General features: G+C 41.4%; 1 protein-coding gene across 1 annotated transcript in view; it reads right to left on the reverse strand.

Annotated features, from left to right (window-relative positions):
- Positions 1–25,339, reverse strand: part of LOC126162838 (brefeldin A-inhibited guanine nucleotide-exchange protein 3) — a 294,784-nt gene that overhangs the window by 180,562 nt on the left and 88,883 nt on the right. The window contains exon 10 of the mRNA XM_049919600.1: positions 18,009–18,286. Coding sequence (XP_049775557.1) covers positions 18,009–18,286 — 278 coding nt within the window. The remainder of the gene's footprint in view (positions 1–18,008; positions 18,287–25,339) is intronic.

Raw genomic sequence — 25,339 nt, forward strand, 5'->3', positions numbered from 1 at the left:
TTTTTTTCAACATTACTCTTGCGGTTACTTAAATGTCATAAAATCGGTAAACAAATGGCTCAAAACGCCGTTAGTCACGTACTAGAGAAAATCTATGCTCAAGGCATACAATCATGAATCCTATTTAACATCAATTTATTATTTCTGGGCCGGAACACTGAACCAATGCTCGGTACATTCCTGACAAATCTGCATTTTATTTACTTAACTGACTCATCTTTGATTACCTTATGCTTAGAGATAGTATGAGTATATTTGATTAGTGGTTGTTTTCTCAGCTTCTTTGTACATGTGAGTAACTTTTGGTAATAGTACAGTTCTGAGTGTTCAAAACACACTACGTTTAGTTGACTACAAAATCCACTTATTGGTCCTCTGCTGTTGTCAATTCCACATCTGCAATTAGGTACTTACTTAATTTGAAGTGTATTTATGCTGAGCTAAAATTAATGTTTCACGTCTGCTATTATGTTTCTTATTTATATTGCTAGTGTATGTACTTATTTACCACTCACTCTATTAATATTTAAAGCATAGGATAGCACATTTATTTCATATTCATAGTGTATTGCAGCTGATTAGTTTGCTCACGTGTCAATCCATTTCCACTTGATCGGACGCTGAAACCTCAGGTAGTCTCTCTCGGACCTACCACTAAAGTGCATCAAGTAATTATGGACGAGCGTAATGCTAAATTCCTTAAACCTATAGGACACCATGAGCTGCTCTGTCTCATCTAACATAAGGGTACCTATGGTCGCATTCACGCTTCCAGCTCATAACCTCAATACGCGTAGGTGTATCCTGTCACACACTACACTAAAATAATGGCCAGCTCCAACCTTATAAATACTTCAGGGACGTGTCCTTCACGACTCAACCACAAACACTGCTCACTTCTATTACACTGCCTTTCCTTGCTACATCAGGTGAGTTTAAACTTACAACTTATCTGCATATTTTTCATAACACTTAGCAATCTCTTTCTTATTATTTATTAGTTAGCTCTAATGTATCCACTAGGTTTCATTACCACTTCAGATTCTGCTTGTACACGAATTCATACATCTTTTTAAATTACTGTTGATGGACCATTTCCAACCAAACAACACTTTGTACTTACTATATTACCAGGGTACTACACATAATTGTTACTCAAATACATTTGTATCTTAATTACGTCATACTTCTCTATTGTTTGTCACTATTCAGTTTATCACATTAGGTATCTTTCTTCACTGATCGGTAGATAGAATGGTAACATAACTCATGGCCTGATAGTCATGACAGAAAAATTTCATGTCTGAAAGAAGAGATCTAAATTTTGGTGGATAGGAAAGATGAAGAATGAGTGAGACCTGAAAGGGAAAGAAGATCTCACACAGCTGGGACTGCACAGCTGCCACACTGTGTAGAGGTTACAGAACAACCTCCTCCCTACAGCCTTCATTGGCTGCCTATGAATCTCTTTAGGTCAATCACGTTCCTTAGACCTAATAGCTTCTTACTTTTAGGGTATTCTAGCCTATATGCATTGGCATGTGGTTTTCCTATGATCCTGAAAGGTCCTTGGTATACGAACATGAATTTCTTTGTTTCTGCATTTACCTTTTTGGATTTTTCTTTGGTTTTAACAAGGACTAATTGACCTATTTCAAAGCTAGTAGGTACAGCTTTTGCGTCATGCCGCTTCTTCCTTTCCAACGCTCTTTTTCTCATATTAGCCCTAGCCTTTAGTTTCTTTTCGTCTGTGGATATTTGCGTTAGAATAGGGAATTCTACCATATCTGCTATCACATTGTGAGGTTCTTGGCCAAACATCAATTCGCAAGGTGCAAAACCAGTTGCATCATGTCTTAAGTTGTTAATTACATTCTCAAAATACTTAATGTGCTCTGCCCAACTTGAGTGTTTTCGAGCACAATAAGTTCTACAAAGCCTATTCAATTCCCTCATAATACGTTCACTCATATTTCCTTGGGGGAAATACGCAGATATTTTCAGATGTTTCACGCCGGCCTTATCTAGACATTCCTTAAATCTATCAGAAGTAAATTGAGGCCCATTGTCTGACAGCAAATTCTTCGGAACGCCAACGTTCACGAAGAAGTCTTTTTCCAACTTTTCAACCAATGTTTTTGCATTCGCTCTTTTAATTGGGTATAGCTTAACATATTTACTGAATCCATCCACAACAACAAAAACATGGGTACAACCACCTCTCGAAACAGGAAGAGGGCCAAACAAATCACAAGCCAGTAATTCTAGGGTTTCAGTGGGCTCTACTGAATGCATATCCCCTTGTATTCTGCTGTTAGCAGCACGGACCTTCTGGCACACTACGCAAGATGCTAGACGCTTGGCCACACGGCGGTACATGTTGTCAAACACAACCTTTTCCTTTAATTTTGCAATGCACTTCTTTGCACCGTAGTGCCCATACCTCAGGTGTACATAGTCGATTAGCAAGTCTACATGTTGTGAGGGAAAGCACAGCTTCCACTCAGAAACACCTATCTTTTTCCTCCTAAACAGAATACCTTTATGCAAACAATAGTATTGTGAAACCTTAGGATAGTTCGCATTTCCTAAATAGCTCTTCACTAATTTCAGTTGGTCATCTGCATTCTGCTCAAGTCTCAAGTTCTTAATCACTCTCTTTAATGCACCTTCTTCCTTTACTTCGTGCAATGCAAACATTCGGACTTCATTTAGGTCTGTTGCTGTAATCCCCGCGTCATCACAGAGCTCCGCACTTCTAGATAACCCATCAGCTACCAGATTGTCTTTCCCTTGAATATATCTAACCTCAAGGTCAAACTGCTGGAGATACAATGACCATCTTACCAACCGAGAATTCCTCAACTTACAGGTTTTTAAAAAGGTCAACGCCTTATGGTCACTGTAAACAATTATCTTGTGACCTAATAAATACTGCTCAAACTTCTGTACCCCAAATACAATTGCTAATGCTTCCAGTTCGGAGATGCCATAATTTCTCTCTGCTGCCTGTAAAGATCGACTTGCGAAAGCTATAGTCTTGTGCACTTCTTGCTCGTTCTCTATTTCTACCTGGAATATTTCCACAGCTATACCATAGCCACTAGCATCAACAGACATACAGAATGGCTTTTCAAAATCAGGATGATGTAAAATTGGACTATTAATTAAAGATTGTTTAAGCACCTCAAACGCCTGTTGACATTCTGCTGTCCAAACCCAAGGGGTATTCTTTTTCAGCAGGAGGTGAAGACAGGGAGCATTAAAAGCCTGGTCACTAACAAAACGCCTATAGAAGCCGAAAAGACCGAACATTGATCTCAACTGCTTCTTGTTTCTGGGAGCCTCAAATTTTTCAATGACTGCTAGCTTGCCTGGGTCAGGCAGAATACCTTTTCCACTTATCCTATATCCCAAGAAACCTATTTCCTCTTTAACGCATTCTGTCTTTTCAATCTTTAGTTTCATGCCACCTCTCTCAATAGCCTCTAACACTTCCTCTAATAAAGCTATGTGTTCTTCCCAGGTAGGAGTTGCTATTAACAGATCATCTACGTAGACTGTTATTTTATTACTTAAAGCTGGTCCTAAAACATGGCACATCACACGTACGAAAGCACAAACAGAGATATTAAGTCCGAAAGGTACCATACGGTATTGGTAACAAACTCCTTCGTACAAGAAAGCTGTGTACTTCCTTGAACTCTCCGCCAGTGGCAAGTTCCAATATCCACACGTGATGTCCATAGAAGTTAAGAATTTTACTCCCCGGAATTTTTGCAATAATTCGTCCATATTCTGCGGTCTATCACTTTCCCTAACCACTATTTCATTTAACCAACGAGCATCCAAGACCAATCTGACACTCCCGTCTCTTTTTGGTACAACAACAAGAGGATTATTGTACTCACTGACCGCTTTCTCAATCACACCCCACTCCAGCATTCTCTGTATCTCTTTTCGAACCGCCTCCTTCCTAGCTACATGTATTTGGTATGGCTTCCTGAAAAACACTTGGCCGGGTTTCACCTTTAATTGACACTCATAACCTTTGACTATGCCAGGTCGATCGGAAAATACCTTATGATGCCTTTTTAGAACCTGTCTCAGTTCTTCCTTCTGATTGTCTGAAATCTTATCTATTTCCTGCAATTTAGCTTCTATTTTGTCCAAAATAATTGCTTCTTCTTCTTCTGTGTTCAGCTTATTGTTACTAAGATTAACACCTTCGTCCCAATACCTCCTATTTTTCAAAATTCTTATAGGCAACTCCCAAGTTTCATGATCAGTTACTACATGTTTATCACAAAAAGGTACTATAATTACTCCGGTTATTGGTAAGACCATTTTTAATTGGCTGTTTTCAAAGTCCACAACACTCTGATATTTTGACAAGAAATCTATGCCAATTAAAACCTCAATACTGAGATTGTTTACAATTAAACATGGATGATCAATTAAATTACCATTAATGTTAAAGGGTAGTAAAGCTTCTTGCTTTACCGTTTTTGAAACCTTGCCAGTAGCACCAATTATTCTTAGTCCTGATACCCTCATTACTGTAAGCTTGTCTTTACCAGTTAATGCATCAAAGAAGGACTGAGATATTGCACTCACCTCACTTCCACTGTCTAAGAGACAATGTACATTGATACCTAACATATTTACTATTATTATAGGGTGGCTTATTCTAGGTTGTACAGGTGGTTCCTCAAATTCATCTAGTAGTTCCTTTTGGATTTGTCTCCAACTAAAGTGATTGACATCTGTCTTCATTACATTTAGGTCACAGTGTGTAGGGGTTTCCTGAATTACATTTTCAGCTGCCTTTTCCAGTCGGTCTATTAATTTTAAATCGAAACACTGCACAACTTCATTACATTTAGTTTGCTGAACATAACCCAAATTACTGTAGTCTGAGCGATTCTGCGTCTCCAGACCGGGCATAACACTAGTTACAGCTAAACCACTTTTACCATTATCGTCAGTTTCCTTCTCAAGTGACAACTGGTCACAGCTGCTGGGTTCATCGACCCTCAACAGCCTACCCTCTACATTCTCACTTATCTCCTGTCCTAAGTCTATTAGTACATTATCAACATCCTGCACAGGCACTTTAGATAAGAGCACATCATCCTCATCGTAAATATAAGCATGAATTTCTTCTGCTTCTTCACCTGTCAATTCAATATTTTGTAGCTCTTCCCTATTGTTACACTGCTGCGCCTTTTCTTTCTCTTCCCACTTAGAAAGCGTTTCTAACACGGTATCTATCAAATACTGTGAGTGATCTAATATTTCTGTTGTATCTTTAGATGCTACCGACTCTTCATCCACATGTTCAGTTTGAGTATTCTGATCTGTCTTACCAATTCCCTTAACTACTGGCTTAGGAAAAGTAACCGCCTGGTGAGCGCCAGTGTCCTCATAGACGGGAACTAGTTTTCCTGCCTCGGCCTATTGCTGTTTTCTTTAGTTTCATTATAATTGACTGGCACAGCATTGCTTTCCGTACTGTTGTTTACATGCATATTTCTGTTCGGAACAAAATTATTATCTCTTGGACGCCATTGTTGGTTCTGATAATTATTTCCCCAATTCCTACCTCTCTTAGGATGGCGAATACCTACTGTCCTGATGTTTACATTACCATTTTGCTCATTCCTAAAATTATTATTATTGTTAGTGGCATTTCTGTTATAACGTGCCTGCTCCTCATTGGCAGCAACACGTTCTACACGTTCCAAATATTCAATGAAACGATCAAGATTGTCTCTAGGGGCCGATATAATTCTGGTTTGCCAATACCATGGCAGTTTGGCTTCAAGACCTAATATAATCATTTCTGGCTTTAGCTTTTCCGCCAAATGTGACAAACGTGAAATCCATGACCTAGCAAATTCTTTAATTGATTCCTTGCCTGCACTGAAGCGTTTTCCACTCCAAAATTCTCTTAACACTTCATTTTGCTTATTACTAGACCAATATTCATTAATGAAAGCTGTTTTAAACTCCGCTAAAGTTTTACACTTCAACATAACATCAGCGGACCAACGCAAGGCGTCACCTGCTAAATGGCTTTTAATAAATGAGATTTTCTCTCGTTCAGACCAATTTGGTGGAATTACATCTTCAAAATCGTTCCAGAAATCTAGCGGGTGGATATTTTTATCTGGATCAAACCGCAAGAACTGCCGACACCCGATAAATGCGGCGTTTGCAGCTACAACTTGTTGTATACTACCATTACCAGAAGTTACTGAAGCTACTTTACTCTCAATGTTAGCAATGTTAGTACTGATATTTTCTACTCTCAATTCAACATTATCTACTCTTTGTACAATATGAGTAGTATCAGTTTTAATTGCATCTACGTCTGCTTGACATATGTTTACTTTAATATTAACATCCTTAAATCTATCTGAGCACAGTTCAGATTCCGCCTCGATCTTTTCTGTTAACTTGTGCTCCAGTTTCGCATCTTCCATTTGGAAGTCTTTGCGAACCTCAGCAACTTCAGATTTAACTGTTTTATACATTTCAGAAAATTGTTGAGCAACCTTTTTCTTAATATCCTCATGGTTGTAATCAATTTTATAATTCAAACTGTCTAGATCCTCTTTCAACTTATTGCAACCAGCCTTGAAGGTATCGTCCATTACCTCCAATCGTTTATTAAAATTAGTTTGACTGGCCACAATCCTGTTATTTACCTCAATTATATCAGATTTTAATTCAGCATTACTGTTTTTGACCTGTTCACTTATTTCAGATTTTAATTCAGCTGTCATTTGTGCATTACTGGCAGCGATTGCTTGTAATATAACATTTAGATCAACAGCCCCAGCATTTTTGGGTTGCTCACTAGCTGGCTTTTTATCACACTCAGGTGACGAAAAACTAGCTCCAACACCAGAATCATCAAAATTAAATGAAACTTCTGATTGATTAGTCCTATCTAACTTCTCCTTCTTAAACTCTACCATCTCTGATGACTGTTTCATTTTTAATTCATCAGAGAAACTATCATCCAATAAATTTACAATTTCTACTTTCTGCTTTACTACAGGGGTCTCTATTATTGAATCATTACCCCTTCCCACACTACTGTCAGGAGATAATACTTCATATTTTACTTTAACATTACCACTTTTATGCATATTTACACTTGAATCGTTGTCTGGATTTACAGTTCCCTCCTCAGACATAGGTTCTGATATAAGTTTAACCTCAGTTTCTTTTGGCGGTTCCATCGCCGACAGTCTCTTAGTGCAGGTTAGTAAAATTTTTAACAGTTTTCCACTTAACTTAGTTCCTTCTGCACGACGTTGCCGTAGCCGGCGCGGCGTACCAGGATTCCTGATGCGACGTGGCACGTTGAACTGCAGACGGCACTCCGACGGCTGTGGTGTGTTTACGTGGCCCGTAACTGCAGGTGCGGCCCCGGCTGCTGCGGCGGACGACTGCGGTACGGCGAAACTGGCTTCTCGCGATGCCGGCAGCACCGCTAGACTCAGTGCCAGCTCCGTCAATCTAGATGCGTTGTTGATTCAACTGCGTTGTCCACCTGCCTATGTAACACTTTCACTGTTCTATACTCAGTTGCGTGTCGCATTTCACTCGCGAATCCGAATAGTTAAAAATCACTTTCACTTAGTTGATTTCCCGGCCGATGCACCATATGTGGGGCGGCGAGTGGATAAGCAAATTTGCTTGTGAAATAAAGTTTGTTATTTAAATGTGGGAAAAACACTGCACTTCCCGGCTTTTGGAATGTTGTATAATGCTGTCTTTCGCCGTTCTCAACACTGGCTCTCTCTTTACTTTTTGGCACCCAGAAAGTGATTTAACGAAACGTGGAGCCTGTAATGAGAGTTCCTAGTGCCCACTTAACCTGAGAATATTATTATAGCTGCAGCTTATAGCTCTGAAAAAGTAGGAGATTGTTCGGGATTTCTAATCAAAACAATTTTCCAAAATAGTTGAGTATATTCTGAAATTCACTGATAACATCACAATTATCCCAACAGCCTAACAAACAGAGCAGTTCAGAGTCTAATTCGCTGATGCAACTATAAATGTCCGAATTGAATGTCAGAAGAATGCTCGCCAAAATTTTATGAGAAAATCTCATCAAACGCCACGCTAAAATGATTGGTAGAATGTCTGTCCCGCGACGGCACGTGAGAATACAACAACACGCAAACTGAAGCTAGACAATGAAAATCATTCCAAAAATAATCCTTCATTTGAAATGTTTTCACAGTTACGCGTATACATCGTAACTCAATACGGCACCCGAGGCAGTTTGTAGCAGCGCTACCGTAGCGAAGCGACTCCCGACACAGCTGACGTGCTATTCCGCGTCTGGAGAGAACTGGGGCCTTCCTTACTCGCGCAGTGCTCTTATATATATAGCCTCGGTGCGGACGGCTAAGAGAACGCCGGCTCTAACTTGGCTCTCACGACTGGCCGCTGGGCTAGTAACGCACCACTTCAAGTTACATAATAATTTATAGCTTCTTTTGCTGATGGCTTATGAAGCTGTTAATTTAATCGTGCATTTAGCACGCAGGTAAGTATTTATAATAAAATTATGACGTGGCTAAGTTAAATATCTTGGGCGAGAGAAATAATTAAGTTACGCTGCACGCAGCAGATAAGCTCTGAACTGGTCCTTTTGAGGTCCGCTATCGCTATAATTTTATAGGTATTCAAAAGAAACTTTTCACATCTTCATAGTCATAGCGGACCTCCAACCTATTTAAATCTAAACATCCTAGTCTTATTCATTAGCCTACTTAATCTATCTTGCTTCCTTCAGTTTTGAGATGAAAACCAGAAAATCATGAATTTCCACTAAAGTCTTAACCTGTGAAATCCAAAGTACTGTTTTTATTAAATCGTTATGAAAGATGAGTCTAAATATAAATTTTGAAGTCTCTAGCTCCTTTCTGTTGCGCCAATTATTTTTTTAGAAAAACGTCCAAATTACAAAATGGCTGAAGTTATCGCACTGATATTTAATACACATTAATTTAGTATTATTCCTTACATGCTGGAAAAGTTTCAGATCATTTGCTTGAATTTTAAGGTATTGCGCAACATTTATGACGTCAGAGCTAGTTACAGCAGACTAGCTGGCACACAATGGAAACTGATGTGAATTTATTACAGCGTGAGTAGGCTGCTTCCCTACAGTATGGCTTTAAACTTTTTCTTGGCAGGGGAGTGGGTGTGGCGCCACTCCATTGATTGCCGTTTCGTTTCAGGTTCGAAGTGATGAACCCATGTTTCATCGCCTGTATCAATCTTTGACAAGAAATTGTCACCCTCAGCCACATGACGAGCAAGCAATTCCGCACAGATGGTTCTCCTTTGCTCTTTATGCTGTTCGGTTAGACAACGAGGGACCCAGCGGGAACAAACCTTTGAATATCCCAACTGGTGAACAATTGTAACAGCACTACCAACAGAGATGTCAAGTTGAGCAATGAGTTGTTTGATGGTGATCCGTCGATCATCTCGAACGAGTGTGTTCGCACGCTCCGCCATTGCAGGAGTCACAGCTGTGCACGGCCGGCCCGCACGCGAGAGATCAGACAGTCTTGCTTGACCTTGCGGCGATGATGACACACGCTTTGCCCAACGACTCACCGTGCTTTTGTCCACTGCCAGATCACCGTAGACATTCTGCAAGCGCCTATGAATATCTGAGATGCCCTGGTTTTCCGCCAAAAGAAACTCGATCACTGCCCGTTGTTTGCAACGCACATCCGTTACAGATGCCATTTTAACAGCTCCGTACAGCACTGTCACCTGTCGGAAGTCAATGAAACTATACGAGACGAAGCGGGAATGTTTGAAAATATTCCACAAGAAATTTCCGGTTTTTTCAACCAAAATTGTCGGAGAAAAAAAATGTGTTGCATTACTTATTGAACTGCCCTCGTATATATATATATATAATGGAGAGAAACATTCCATGTGGGAAAAATATATCTCAAAACAAAGATGATGTGACTTACCAAATGAAAGCACTAGCATGTCGATAGACACACAAACGAACACAAACATACACAAAAAATTCTAGCTTTCGCAACCAACGGTTGCTTCGTCAGGAAAGAGGGAAGGAGAGGGAAAGACGAAAGGATGTGGCTTTTAAGGGAGAGGGTAAGGAGTCATTCCAATCCCGGGAATAGAAAGACTTACCTTGGGGGGAAAAAAGGACGGGCATAACTCGCACACACACACATATCCATCCACACATATACAGACACAAGCAGACATATTCAAGGGCAAAGAGTTTGGGCAGAGATGTCAGTCGAGGCAGAAGAGCAGAGGCAAAGATGTTGTTGAAAGATAGGTGAGGTTTGAGTGGCGGCAACTTGAAATTAGCGGAGGTTGAGGCCTGGCGAATAACGGGAAGAGAGGATATACTGAAGAGAAAGATCCCATCTCCAGAGTTCGGATAGGTTGGTGTTAGTGAGAAGTATCCAGATGACCCGCACGGTGTAACACTGTGCCAAGATGTGCTGGCCGTGCAACAAGGCATGTTTAGCCACAGGGTGATCCTCATTACCAACAAACACTGTCTGCCTGTGTCCATTCATACGAATGGACAGTTTGTTGCTGGTCATTCCCACGTAGAATGCGTCACAGTGTAGGCAGGTCAGTTGGTAAATCACGTGGGTGCTTTCACATGTGGCTCTGCCTTTGATCGTGTACACCTTCCGGGTTACAGGACTGGAGTAGGTGGTGGTGGGAGGGTGCATGGGACAGGTTTTACAACGGGGGCGGTTACAAGGGTAGGAGCCAGAGGGTAGGGAAGGTGGTTTGGGGAGTTCATAGGGATGAACTAAGAGGTTACGAAGGTTAGGTGGACGACGGAAAGACACTCTTGGTGGAGTGGGGAGGATTTCATGAAGGATGGATCTCATTTCAGCGCAGGATTTGAGGAAGTCGTATCCCTGCTGGAGAGCCACATTCAGAGTCTGATCCAGTCCCGGAAAGTATCCTGTCACATGTGGGGTACTTTTGGGGTTCTTCTGTGGGAGGTTCTGGGTTTGAGACGATGAGGAAGTGGCTCAGATTATTTGCTTCTGTACCAGGTCGGGAGGGTAGTTGCGGGATGCGAAAGCTGTTTTCAGGTTGTTGGTGTAATGGTTCAGGGATTCCAGACTGGAGCAGATTCGTTTGCCACGAAGACCTAGGCTGTAGGGAAGGGACCGTGTGATGTGGAATGGGTGGCAGCTGTCATAATGGAGATACTGTTGCTTGTTGGTGGTTTTGATGTGGACGGACGTGTGAAGCTGGCCATTGGACAGGTGGAGGTCAACGTCAAGGAAAGTGGCATGGGATTTGGAGTAGGACCAGGTGAATCTGATGGAACCAAAGGAGTTGAGGTTGGACAGGAAATTCTGGAGTTCTTCTTCACTGTGAGTCCAGATCATGAAGATGTCATCCATAAATCTGTACCAAACTTTGGGTTGGCAGGCCTGGACAACCAAGAAGGCTTCCTCTAAGCGACCCATGAATATGTTGGCATACGAGGGGGCCATCCTGGTACCCATGACTGTTCCCCTTAATTGTTGGTATGTCAGGCCTTCAAAAGTGAAGAAGTTGTGGGTCAGGATGAAGCTGGCTATGGTAATGAGGAAAGAGGTTTTAGGTAGGGCGGCAGGTGATCGGCGTGAAAGGAAGTGCTCCATTGCAGCGAGGCCCTGGACGTGCGGGATATTTGTGTATAAGGAAGTGGCATCAATGGTTACAAGGATGGTTACCGGGGGTAAGAGATTGGGTAAGGATTCCATGCGTTCGAGAATGTGGTTGGTGTCTTTATTGAAGGATGGGAGATTGCATGTAATGGGTTGAAGGTGTTGATCTACGTTGGCAGAGATACGTTCTGTGGGGGCTTGGTAACAAGATACAATGAAGCGGCCAGGATGATTGGGTTTGCAAAATTTAGGAAGAAGTTAGAAGGTAGGGGTGCGGGGTGTCGGTGGGGTCAGGAGGTTGATGGAGTCAGGTGAAAGGTTTTGTAGGGGCCTAAGGTTCTGAGGATTCCTTGAATCTCCTATCCTTAATAAAAGTCCTCAATCTTTCCTCTCCCACATCCACACCGGCTGTTCAGAGCATACTCCTACAGGCCAACCACAAATTAGAACAGCATGCCACCCTCCACCTTCAAAAACTATCCAATCTCCTGGTTTCCCACCTCCGGAAAGGGAACTCACTCACCCTTCACAACCTTTCCAGCAAACCTTAACCTCCTCTCATTACTTAATCCTACTCCCAACATCACCACTGCTGAAGCCCAGGCTATCCGTGATCTGAAGGCTGACCGATCCATCGACATTCTTCCGGCGGACAAGGGTTCCACGACCGTGGTACTTGATCGTTGGGAGTATGTGGCTGAGGGACTGCGTCAGCTTTCAGACAACACCACATACAAAGTTTGCCAAGGTATTCCCATTCCTGATGTCCAGGCGGAGCTTCAAGGAATCCTCAGAACCTTAGGCCCCCTACAAAACCTTTCACCTGACTCCATCAACCTCCTGACCCCACCGACACCCCGCACCCATACCTTCTACCTTCTTCCTAAAATTCACAAACCCAATCATCCTGGCCGCCCCATTGTATCTGGTTACCAAGCCCCCACAGAACATATCTCTGCCTACGTAGATCAACACCTTCAACCCATTACATGCAATCTCCCATCCTTCATCAAAGACGCCAACCACTTTCTCGAATGCATGGAATCCTTACCCCCGGTAACCATCCTTGTAACCATTGATGCCACTTCCTTATACACAAATATCCCCCATGTCCAGGGCCTCGCTGCGATGGAGCACTTCCTTTCACGCCGATCACCTGCCACCCTACCTAAAACCTCTTTCCTCATTACCTTAGCCAGCTTCATCCTGACCCACAACTTCTTCACTTTTGAAGGCCTGACATACCAACAATTAAAGGGAGCAGCCATGGGTACCAGGATGGCCCCCTCATACACCAACCTATTCATGGGTTGCTTAGAGGAAGCCTTCTTGGTTACCCAGGCCTGCAAACCCAAAGTTTGGTACAGATTTATTGATGACATCTTCATGATCTGGACTCACAGTGAAGAAGAACTCCAGAATTTCCTCTCCAAACCTCAATTCCTTTGGTTCCATCAGATTCACCTGGTCCTACTCCAAATCCCATGCCACTTTCCTTGACGTTGACCTCCACCTGTCCAATGGCCGGCTTCACACGTCCGTCACATCAAACCCACCAACAAGCAACAGTACCTCCATTATGACAGCTGCCACCCATTCCACATCAAACGGTCCCTTCCCTACAGCCTAAGTCTTCGTGGCAAACGAATCTGCTCCAGTCCGGAATCCCTGAACCATTACACCAACAACCTGAAAACAGCTTTCGCATCCCGCAACTACCCTCCCAACCTGGTACAGAAGCAAATAATCTGAGCCACTTCCTCATCGTCTCAAACCCAGAACCTCCCACAGAAGAACCGCAGAAGTACCCCACTTGTGACAGGATACTTTCCGGGACTGGATCAGACTCTGAATGTGGCTCTCCAGCAGGGATATGACTTCCTCAAATCCTGCGCTGAAATGAGATCCATCATTCATGAAATCCTCCCCACTCCACTAAGAGTGTCTTTCCGGCGTCCACCTAACCTTCGTAACCTCTTAGTTCATCCCTATGAAATCCCCAAACCACCTTCCCTACCCTCTGGCTCCTACTCTTGTAACTGCCCCCAGTGTAAAACCTGTCCCATGCACCCTCCCACCACCCCCTACTCCAGTCCTGTAACCCAGAAGGTGTACACGATCAAAGGCAGAGCCACGTGTGAAAGCACCCACATGATTTACCAACTGACCTGCCTACACTATGAAGCTTTCTATGTGGGAATGACCAGCAACAAACCGTCCATTCGCATGAATGGACACAGGCAGTCAGTGTTTGTTGGTAATGAGGATCACCCTGTGGCTAAACATGCCTTGGTGTACGGCCAGCACATCTTGGCACAGTGTTACACCGTCTGGGTTATCTGGATACTTCCCACTAACACCAACCTGTCAGAACTCCGGAGATGGGAACTTGCCCTTCAGTATATCCTCTCTTCTCGTTATCCGCCAGGCCTCAACCTCCGCTAATTTCAAGTTGCCGCCACTCATACCTCACCTGTCTTTCAAAAACATCTTTGCCTCTGTACTTCCGCCTCGACTGACATTCTGCCCAAACTCTTTGCCTTTGAATATTTCTGCTTGTGTCTGTATATGTGTGGATGGATGTGTGTGTGTGTGTGTGTGTGTGTGTGTGTGTGTGTGTGTGCGCGCGCGAGTGTGTGCCTGTCCTTTTTTCCCCCTAGGGTGGGTCTTTCCGCTCCCGGGATTGGGGTGGCTCCTTGCCCTCTCCCTTAAAACCCACATCCTTTCGTCTTTCCCTCTCCTTCCCTCTTTCCTGACGAAGCAACCGTTGGTTGCGAAAGCTAGAATTTTGTGTGTATGTTTGTGTTTGTTTACATATATATGGGATGTTGCATGTCTTCAAGGTGGAACAGCAATCACACTGTTACCACCAGTTGTGTACCTCCATGGGCTTTGTGTTTTCTCCTTGAGTTGGCCCCCCAAACTGGAGTAACATTGTGCCCCACTGAGTCAAAGCACATGTTGTAATAATGTGGCATGATGTCATGGCACGTCTGGAGAAAATACTGAAAAGTCATTAATGTCATTCTAATTTCAGGACTCAAGATGTTTACAAAAGGCAAGTCCCCTGCATAGTGAAGTACTGAAATAGTAGAAGTCAAATATCTTGAGTGAGAACACACGAAAAATTCAAGATATTTACATAAGTCATATTCCTTGTATATTATGTATTTAAATAGGAGAAGTCAAATATCTTGAGAGAGAACATATGAAATTCATTACAGCAGATGTCCAGACTAACCAAAGTAAAAAGCTAAAACAAACATAATATTCATATTTAAAGAGGAACAATGTAAGCTTTTGAACCATCACTCTATTATTACTTTTTTGTTATATTCTCACCCATATACAACTGCTGACATCTAAAAACATGTATGTGAGTGTGTAGTAAAATTAAAAAAAGAGCAGCAGTTGAAGAATTACTAATGCCTCTTTGCTGTTATGTGTATTTGTGTGTATGCATCAATCAACAACATGTGACTGTACAGTTTTCCCAATTTTTGTTTACTGCTTCCCTGCAGGAAATTCAATAATTGTAGTGTCACCTACATCTACATACATACTCCACAAGCCACTGTATACAGTGCATGGCACGGGGTACCTTGTACCACCCTAACCATATCCTTTCCTGTTCCACTTGCAAACGGAGCACACAAGCCATCTATATGCCTTTGTATGTGCTCTAATTTCTCTTATTTTCTCTTTGTGGTCCTTCTACAGATTGAACCCACTGGTAAAAAATCCAGCAGCACACCTTTGAATTGCTTCAATGTCGTCCTGTAATTTGACCTGGTGGGGATCCCACAGATTTGAGCAGTACTCAAGAACGGATCACACGTGTTCTATACACTGTTTCCTTCACATATGAGATACACTTTCCTAAAAGTCTCCCAATAAACAGAAGTCAACAATTCTTCGTCGGCACTAACTTTCTTACATGTCCATTCTATTTCGTATCACTCTGCAACTTAACACACAGATATTTAATATACTGTGTCAAGTGATACACTACTAATGCTGTATTTGAATTTTACAGGGTTGTTTTTCCTACTAATCCACAATTCTACATTTAGAGGAAGCTGCCATTCATGACAACGTCTCAAAATTTGTTTAAGTGATCAAGTATCCTCCTACAGTCACTCAACATGATACCTTCCCATACACCACAGCACCTCCAGCAAACAGCCACAGATTGCTGCCCACCCTGTCCATCATATCATTTATGTATAGACAGTAAAGGATAAGAAACAGAACCTTATACATTGTCCTTATCTCTGATGAACACTCAACATTGAGGACAATGTAGTAGGTTCTGTTACTTAAGAATCCTTGAGCCATTCACTTATCTAGGAGCCTATTCCATATGTCCAACCTTCATTAACTGTCTGCAGTGGGGCACAGTGTCAAACACTTTCCAGAAATCTAGGAATCTGCCTGTTGCCCTTCATCCATGGTTTATGCAATGTCATCTGAAAAACGGGCAAGCTGAGTTTTGTATGAGTGATGCTTTCTAAATGTGTGCTGAATGCACGCTGATCTGTGGATGGAAGCTTTTCTGTCTCAAAGAAATTTATTATTATACACTTCTTGCTTCCATAACAGTGGTTAACTTGTAATATTACTTGATTATTGATTTTTTTTCCTGTTTCCTTCTTTTCTCTTCCCAGTGCCTCTTCATTCTTTGGCTGTGTTCCTGTTTCCTTTGCTCTGTCCATAATTTACCTTTTTTCTTCCTTTCTTTTACTTCAGATTTCATGTTTATATTTTTTCTGAATTTGTCTCTTTCATTTATCATTTCAATACTGATCTCTGCTTGTTTTAGGTCTTCTTCTATTTCTAGAAACCAATTAGTTTTTTCACTGAATGTTCATTACATCAAAAATCCTATTTGTAAGTCTGTTATTCTTCATTCTAGGTATGTGTCCACAGAATGTTAGTTCGTGTTTTCTGATCATCTCTGTGAGTGTGCCTGTACTTTCATATAATTATTTGGTTGGTCTTTTCATCCATATACCATCTCTGTGTACTGCTCCAAAAACTTTCTGAGGAATTTATGTTCTATTTTTTCTGTCTCTGTGATGCCTGATGCTTCGACTGAGGTTGTTTCTGATGCGTAGAATGCTTCTGGTAGTACAATTGTACTATAGTACCTATGTTCGGCCTGTCTTGAAATATTTCTGTTATTGTAGTGTGTCCACGCCATTTTGTACGCTTTCTGAAGTTTTCCTGTTCTTTCTATGTTGGAGGCCTTGTTAGATCCTCCTATTTGTATATATTCCCCAAGATATTTGAATTTTTACACTCTGTTAACCTTTCTGGATTTTGTGAACTTGGTTTGTTTGTTTTTGTTCTTTCTTTCCATGTATTGCGTTTCCTCATATGATATCTGTAGACCTGTTTCGGCAGAGATGCCATGTAAGTATTGCAGTGCTTCTCATCTATTGTTGCTGAATACTGCCAGGTCATCTGCAAATTTCAGGCATTTTATGATCATCTTGTTTGCACATGTTGTTCCTAACAGAATTCCTTTTATTTTTTCCCATTGTTTAATAATTTTGTCCAAGACCACACTGAATAAAAGTTGTAAGAGACCATCTCCTTGTCTGACTCCTATATGTATATCAAATGGGTCTGAGATTTTACCCATTAATTTTATTTTGAATGTAGCATCTGCAAATGTCTGTCGTATGAGTGTCCTAGTTTTTCTGTCTATTCCATATTCTTCTATTGTGTCAAAGAGGATCTGCCTGGGTATGGAGTCATAGACCTTCTTAAAGTCCATGAATGTGACTACAATGTTATTCGTCTGTCCGATCTTCACGAGTGTTTGCAAGTTCCAAATCTGTTCAATGCGGGACCTTTCTTTTTTTTAAGATTGCTTGTCATTCACCTAGCTTTGTTTCAGGAAATTTATTATATTCAAACTCACTATCAGAGTATGTTCGAAACATACGTTAATGGTATTGGTCTGTAATTATGCAGGCCCCTTCTTATATATGGGTATCACCTGCACATTTTTCCACTTGTTCATAACTGTTAGAGTAGTAGTTACTTTGATATTGAAAGATGTCAAGTGTAGCACTATTTTATATCAAGAAAACAGGACAAACACACTGAAAAACACACAAACTTACCTCTAATGTCATTGCACTGACACAAAACAGAAAATTATAAGAAAATAAAATGTTATGTTTGGAGATCCGTGTGATACAACAAACTTCTTGTGCTATAAAGAAGCATTCTCATGCATGCAACGAAGGGAAAACAGAAATAGTAGTATGCTGCACTTGCCTCTCTCTGGTCATGACAGTAACCTTCTTCTGGACCCTCTGTTTCCCCTGAACTAGTGCTACCACACTGTGAATGTGGACGTGGCAGAGAGTCATCACCCTGTTCACCAATGCCACTGCTGTCACTGTCATCTTCAGCAGTTTGTGGGTCATCACATTTATGTAATTTATTAGCTTTACAAAGACTCTTGTCATGTGTAGCTAGATACTCTTGTTCCCTCTCAATACGTTCACGATATGGCTTAGGCAAACGCAGCATTGACTGGTATGTTAGAGGGCCTGCATGAATAAGAGTTGAAAAAGAAAACCTTATGTATAACAAGTGCAGTTACAATACTGAAAATAAAAGAGATACCGAAATTTATTTCAATTTTCCAAGCTTAGCACTATTCCATGGTTAGCATATCCATTACTGCTGAAATAGATTGAAGCGATAAAGTAAACAGAAAATACTAATTGCAATTGAAAGTCTTGACTAGAAAATATACCATGATTATGATAACAAACTATCACCCATATTGTAAATTTAACAATGGGTGACAGACATTTGCATAAGAACATTCTACACAGTTACATCACTACTAACATTTTGTTCATTTCTGTAATTGTTACAGACTCATTGGAATACACCTGCCTTTCTAACAGCTTTCTCTATCTAATCAGATATTGTATCATTTGTGTGTCTACCCAACACTCAAAAACACTACATTCAAGGTGAAAAGTAATCTGGTCTAATAAGTGTTGTAAACAGGAACTGTGTTTTGGCTGAAAGAAGTAGGAAAATTCAGTTACAAGTACTGTAGACCTTACTTGTCTATACACTTCACACCTCAAAGGAACTGCACAGAAATTGCACTGCATCCATTTTTTATCTTCAAAGATAAATATATGTAGATGTACAGTGATGTGACAAAACATTATGGACTCTGCCCACTGTGACACTGAATGTCAGCTCCTGGGTTGCAGGCACATGATGTTGTATGGAAATAATATAACTGGAGCAGTGACGAATTGGGCATAATTCTAGCAGCAATATACGGGAAATTACTGACATAAGTAGTTTTAACAAAGGGTAGATAATAATGATCTGGCACTTGGAAACAAGCATCTAGAAAAAAGCAGGCTGGCTGTTCACATTTTACTCTTGAGAGCATCTATGTTAAGTGGTTGAAGGACAGTGAATCCACGAGTGGATACAAGGTGTTGGCTGTAAACATGCTTCACAAAATATGGCCAGAGGTTTGCTCGCTCTGTAAAGTGGGACAGGCAGCAATTCATGGCAGATCTGATGGCAGAGTACAATACTCATCCAGGCACAAGTGTTACTGAGCATACTGTCCAGTGCATATTGTTCCAAATGGGATTCCACAGCAAATGATCCTATGTGTTCTAATGTTGATCAACAATTATACCGTGCACCACTCTACGTGGCCTTAATTTTTGCTATGCCTACCTAGACGACATTATTATTTTCTCCACAACTGCCGAGGAACACAAACAACACCTCCAACAGGTTTTTGATAGATTGGCACGACACGGAGTTGAGATTAATCATGACAAATCCCAACTGGAGAAGCCAGAGCTTATTTTCCTGGAACATTTGGTCAATAATGAGGGCATCCGTCCAACCTCAGATAGAGTACAACAAATACTTGACCTTCCCCTGCCTCAAACCTATAAAGAGTTACGTAGATACCTCGGAATGGTAAATTTTTTTAGACTCCACATTCCACATGCGGCATCTCTTCAAGCCCCTCTCACTGAGGCCTTAAAGGGAAAGAATACCACAGGCGACAGACTCATAGAATGGGATCAGACCATGCAGCGAGCCTTCGACTCGCTTAAGTACGCCTTGGTGAATGCTATTACCCTGTCTCACCGTCACCCTGACGCCTCCCTGACAATAACCACAGATGCTAGCGATAATGCCATTGGCGCAGTTTTGCAACAGACCCTACCAACAGGTACTACACCCCTGTGTTTCTTTTCAAAAAAGCTCACCGAAACGCAAAGAAAGTGGTCCGCATTTCATCGTGAACTTTACGCCATTTATGAGGCTGTAAAATACCTCCATACAGATATTGAAGCCCGACCTGTGACAGTTTACACAGATCACAAGCCCCTTGTCGAGGCTCTCCGCAAACCAGCATTAGATGTACTACCCAGAAGGTTTCGCCATACGGATTTGGTATTACAATATGTTTCAGACTATCAATATATCAGGGGTAATGACAATGTTGCAGCAGACTACCTGTCACGCCTGTCCTCCCTGAAGACAGCTATTGATCCTCACCGCTTACACGAGCTCCAGCAATCCGACCCAGAGATACAGCACCTTCTCTCTGACTCTGATACTTCCTTATAAATTGCTCTACTTCCCTTCCCTAATGATGATTGCTCTTTGTATTGTGACATTAAAACAGGTCATCCTCGTCCTATAGTACCTAAAGCTCTTAGGAAAGACGTTTCCGACACAATCCACAATCTCGCTCACCCGAGTATTCGCGCGACTACGCGCCTCATTACAGAGAGATACGTTTGGCCTAATGTAAAAAGAGATTGTAATCGGTGAGAGAGAGCATGCATACCTTGCCAGAGAGCCAAAATACACAAACATACTAAGCCCCCATTAGGCAAATTTACTGTGCCCTCAGGTAGACTCCGTCATTTCCATTTGGACATCGTCGGCCCATTGCCGATATCTAACAACTTCCATTACTTACTGACCATGATAGATCGTACCACACGTTGGGCCGAGGCTATCCCCATCGCGGACATTACGGCCAACACTGTAGCTAACGCTTTTGTCCACCATTGGCTTTCTCGTTTTCGTTGCCCTACTTCACTTACCACAGACCAGGGGAGACAATTTGAATCTAATCTGTTTAATCGCCTCTGTCAACTGTGTGGTATCAACAAATTCAGAACTACAGCCTATCACCCGCAATCTAATGGCCTAATAGAAAGATGGCACCGTACCCTGAAGGTCGCTCTCATGTGTCATTCTTCCTCTTGGACTGAGGCACTCCCCTGGGTCCTTTGAGGTTTCAGGACGGTTTTCAAAGAAGACCTTAAAGGTCAGTTGCTGAGATGGTATACGGAGAAAACCTCGCACTTCCGGTGGATTTTCTTGATGATTCTCCTCTACTTCCCGCGTTGGCATGACAGGTTCAACAGCTTATCACCAAGTTACGTTTTCCGCAACCTCGATCGCATGCTACCCCTCCGGTTTTCATTCACCCACACCTCAGTTCTTGTAACTATGTGCTGCTTAGAGAAGACGCCGTGCGCCCACCCATTGCTCCACCCTACATTGGCCCATACCGAGTCCTGTCACGCTCCGAAAATACTTATACGATCCTCTTTAAGAACAAACCATCTGTCGTGTCCCTTGAGAGCTTGAAACCAGCATGGATCCTTAATGACACCAACATACACGATAATGAATTAGTTTGCAGGAAACTTCAGAGACCTGTCCTCTCCCTTCTCCACAAGGTAATTAAACACTCTCTGCAAGTCAAGGCCCCCCTCTTCTATACTTCACACCTCCGAGTGCCAGCAGTAATGAACTAGTGTTTCAAGTGAACTTGAGTGACTATGATGTGGACTCTATAAAAATACAACTTGTGGACACTTTTCTTTTTTTATTTGAAATTCAAAATAATTCTGTGCCATCTGACCAGAAAGACATTAAACTATTACAGTGCTTCAATGTGGCTCCTGGTACTTCACAAAATGACATTTTAGCCTATGTAGACTCCAATGATGTTTTATTTATAAGAGCCCCCCCCCCCCCCCCCCCTTCTCCTTCGTCTTCCACGAATCCTCGTACTCCTATTGCTATCACCCGTGCTGGCCGCACCGTACGGCCACCTCTCAGACTTAAGATTACGTCATGCCTTAAATGTTTACGTTCCCTTTATCACTTACTCCTCATCACTCCTCCTATACACTCCGACCTCCTTGGAGGGGGGGGGGGGGGGGGGGGAGGTTGTGGCCTCTGTGGCAGAACTGCCAGAAAATATTAATATCTTTGCTTTTTTGTACTTCACTTTACTTACTTTGGTTGTTGACTAGTTGGTGTGAGACATTCGTCATGACTGTTACCGTGATTGTCGGAAACTATTTCTTTGTGTTTTGATTTATCTTGTGCCAATAAAAATATCACATAGTGAAAGTAAATGGTGTTTTCTGTGTTATAAGTATTACACTTGCCATAACAGTAAGCTTCAGTTTTTACAGTTCTGACACACAATTCAACAAAACCTGACATTTTAATTTCACAGACTGGGCATCTGATTAGTGAAACTGAACAGTTCAAATTTCTAGGTGTTCATATAGATAGTATACTGTCATGGAAAGCCCACATTTAGGATCTCGATCAAAGAGTTAACACTCCCATTTTTACTGTTCGAACCGTATCTGAAGTAAGTGATATTATGACATGAAAAAGAGTCTATTTTGCTTATTTTCATTTGCTTATGTTATATGGTATTATATTTTGTGATAACTCTTCCCATTCTCAAAGGATATTTTTGGCTCAGAAACAGGCAGTTCGGACAATAAGTGCTGTAAGTTTGCGAACCTCTTGTCAACCCCTTTTCACTAGTCTGAGTATTCTGACACTGGCCTCTCAATATGTATATTCTTTACTGTTGTTTCTTGTTAACAGTATCAGCTTATTTCAAAGAATTAGCAGCTTTCTCTCAGTTAATACTACGCAGAAATCCAATCTGCATTTGGACCGCACTTCCTTGACACTTTTTCAGAAAGGTTTGCAATATACCGCTGCATCCATTTGAAGCTACCACAAGAATTCAAAAATCTTAGCAGTAATCCATGCGCTTTCAAATAGAAGCTGGAGAGTTTCCTCATGGATCACTCCTATTCTGTTGAGGAGTTCCTTGAAAAATTAAGCTGATTCCTATGTTACATTGTTAACAGTGTTTACATAAACTTATTGGTTGTCTTTTTGGGTTCATAAACATTTTATTTTATCTGTTATTACCTTTATGTTGTAATTTCATGTGCTGACACATTCCATGACCTTGGAGATTTGCTCCTACAGAACCAAACAAGTAAAGTTTTTTTATATAAAAAAATACATACAATAAAGTCAGAATGATAGGATACTGAAATCTATAGCCTGAGAGCAAATTCTTGTAATTATAAATTGAAAATAAAGAAAGAACTTACACGTTTCCTGGATCACGGTTCATGAAACTTCCTGAAACCATTTCACGAACTAGCGAAGTGTTATCCTGGCTGTGATGGTAAGCAAATAAACTATGAAGAATTTTGGTTGGTGCAGGCACAAAGTCTGAACCAATAATTCCTTGAGCTTCATTGCCGGATTTTGAAACATCTATAATACAGAAATCTTCCACTTCTAGGTAATTTACAGTGGTATTCTGCACATTAATGAAGTTTTACTGCTCTATTACAGTTAAGATACACACAACAGTTTTTTCTGGGTTGACATTGTAATCCATACAAAGTTTCCCATTTGCCGTCAAAATAAACACCTTAAAAAACTAGTCCAAAATTAACAGTGACCATCCCCATCTTTTATAATTCATGGGTTAGAGCAAAATAGACCACACAAGAGCAGAAGAACAATTGCTAATATTCAGAACTAGTTGTTGTTGTTGTTGTTGTGGTCTTCAGTCCTGAGACTGGTTTGATGCAGCTCTCCATGCTACCCTATCCTGTGCAAGCTTCTTCATCTCCCAGTACCTACTGCAACCTACATCCTTCTGAATCTGCTTGGTGTATTCATCTCTTGGTCTCACTCTACGATTTTTACCCTCCACGCTGCCCTCCAATGCTAAATTGGTGATCCCTTGATGCCTCAGAACATGTCCTACCAACCGATCCCTTCTTCTAGTCAAGTTGTGCTACAAACTCCTCTTCTCCTCAATCCTATTCAGTACCTCCTCATTAGTTATGTGATCTACCCATCTAATCTTCAGCATTCTTCTGCAGCACCACATTTCGAAAACTTCTATTCTCTTCTTGTCCAAACTATTTATCGTCCATGTTTCACTTCCATACATGGCTACACTCCATACAAATACATTCAGAAACGACTTCCTGATACTTAAATCTATAATCGATGTTAAAAAATTTCTCTTCTTGAGAAACGCTTTCCTTCCCATTGCCAGTCTACATTTTATATCCTCTCTACTTCGACCATCATCAGTTATTTTGCTCCCCAAATAGCAAAACTCCTTTACTACTTTAAGTGTCTCATTTCCTAATCTAATTTCCTCAGCATCACCCGACTTAATTCTACTACATTCCATTATCCTCATTTTGCTTTTGTTGATGTCCATCTTATATCCTCCTTTCAAGACACTATCCATTTCGTTCAACTGCTCTTCCAAGTCCTTCGCCGTCTCTGACAGAATCACAACGTCACCGACGAACCTCAAAGTTTTTACTTCTTCTCCATGGATTTTAATACCTACCCCAAATTTTTCTTTTGTTTCCTTAACTGCTGGCTCAATATACTGATTGAATAACATCGGGGAGAGGCCACAACCCTGTAACCCTGTCTCACTCCCTTCCCAACCACTGCTTACCTTTCATGCCCCTCGACTCTTATAACTGCCATCTGGTTTCTGTACAAATTGTAAATAGGCTTTTGCTCCCTGTATTTTACCCCTGCCACCTTCAGGATTTGAAAGAGAGTATTCCAGTCAACATTGTCAAAAGCTTTCTCTAAGTCAACAAATGCCAGAAACGTAGGTTTGCCTTTCCTTAATCTAGCTTCTAAGATAAGTCGTAGGGTCAGTATTGCCCCACGTGTTCCAATATTTCTCCGGAATCCAAACTGGTCCTCCCCTAGGTCGGCTTCTACTAGTTTTTCCATTCGTCTGTAAAGAATTCGCATTAGTATCTTGCAGCCGTGACTTATTAAACTGATAGTTCAGTAATTTTCGAATCTGTCAACACCTGCTTTCTTTGGGATTGGAATTATTATATTTTTCTTGAAGTCTGAGGGTATTTTGCCTGTCTCATACATCTTGCTCACCAGATGGTAGAGTTTTGTCAGGACTGGCTCTCCCAAGGCCATCAGTAGTTCTAATGGAATGTTGTCTACTCCCGGGGCCTTTTTCGACTCGGGTCTTTCAGTGCTCTGTAAAACTCTTGACGCAGTATCATATCTCCCATTTCATCTTCATCTACATCCTCTTCCATTTCCATAATATTGTCCTCAACTACATCGCCCTTGTATAAACCCTCTATACACTCCTTCCACCTTTCTGCTTTCCCTTCTTTGCTTAGAACTGGGTTTCCATCTGAGCTCGTAATATTCATACAAGTGGT

Source organism: Schistocerca cancellata, chromosome 2, assembly GCF_023864275.1.
Source record: "Schistocerca cancellata isolate TAMUIC-IGC-003103 chromosome 2, iqSchCanc2.1, whole genome shotgun sequence".
Taxonomy (NCBI): domain Eukaryota; kingdom Metazoa; phylum Arthropoda; class Insecta; order Orthoptera; family Acrididae; genus Schistocerca; species Schistocerca cancellata.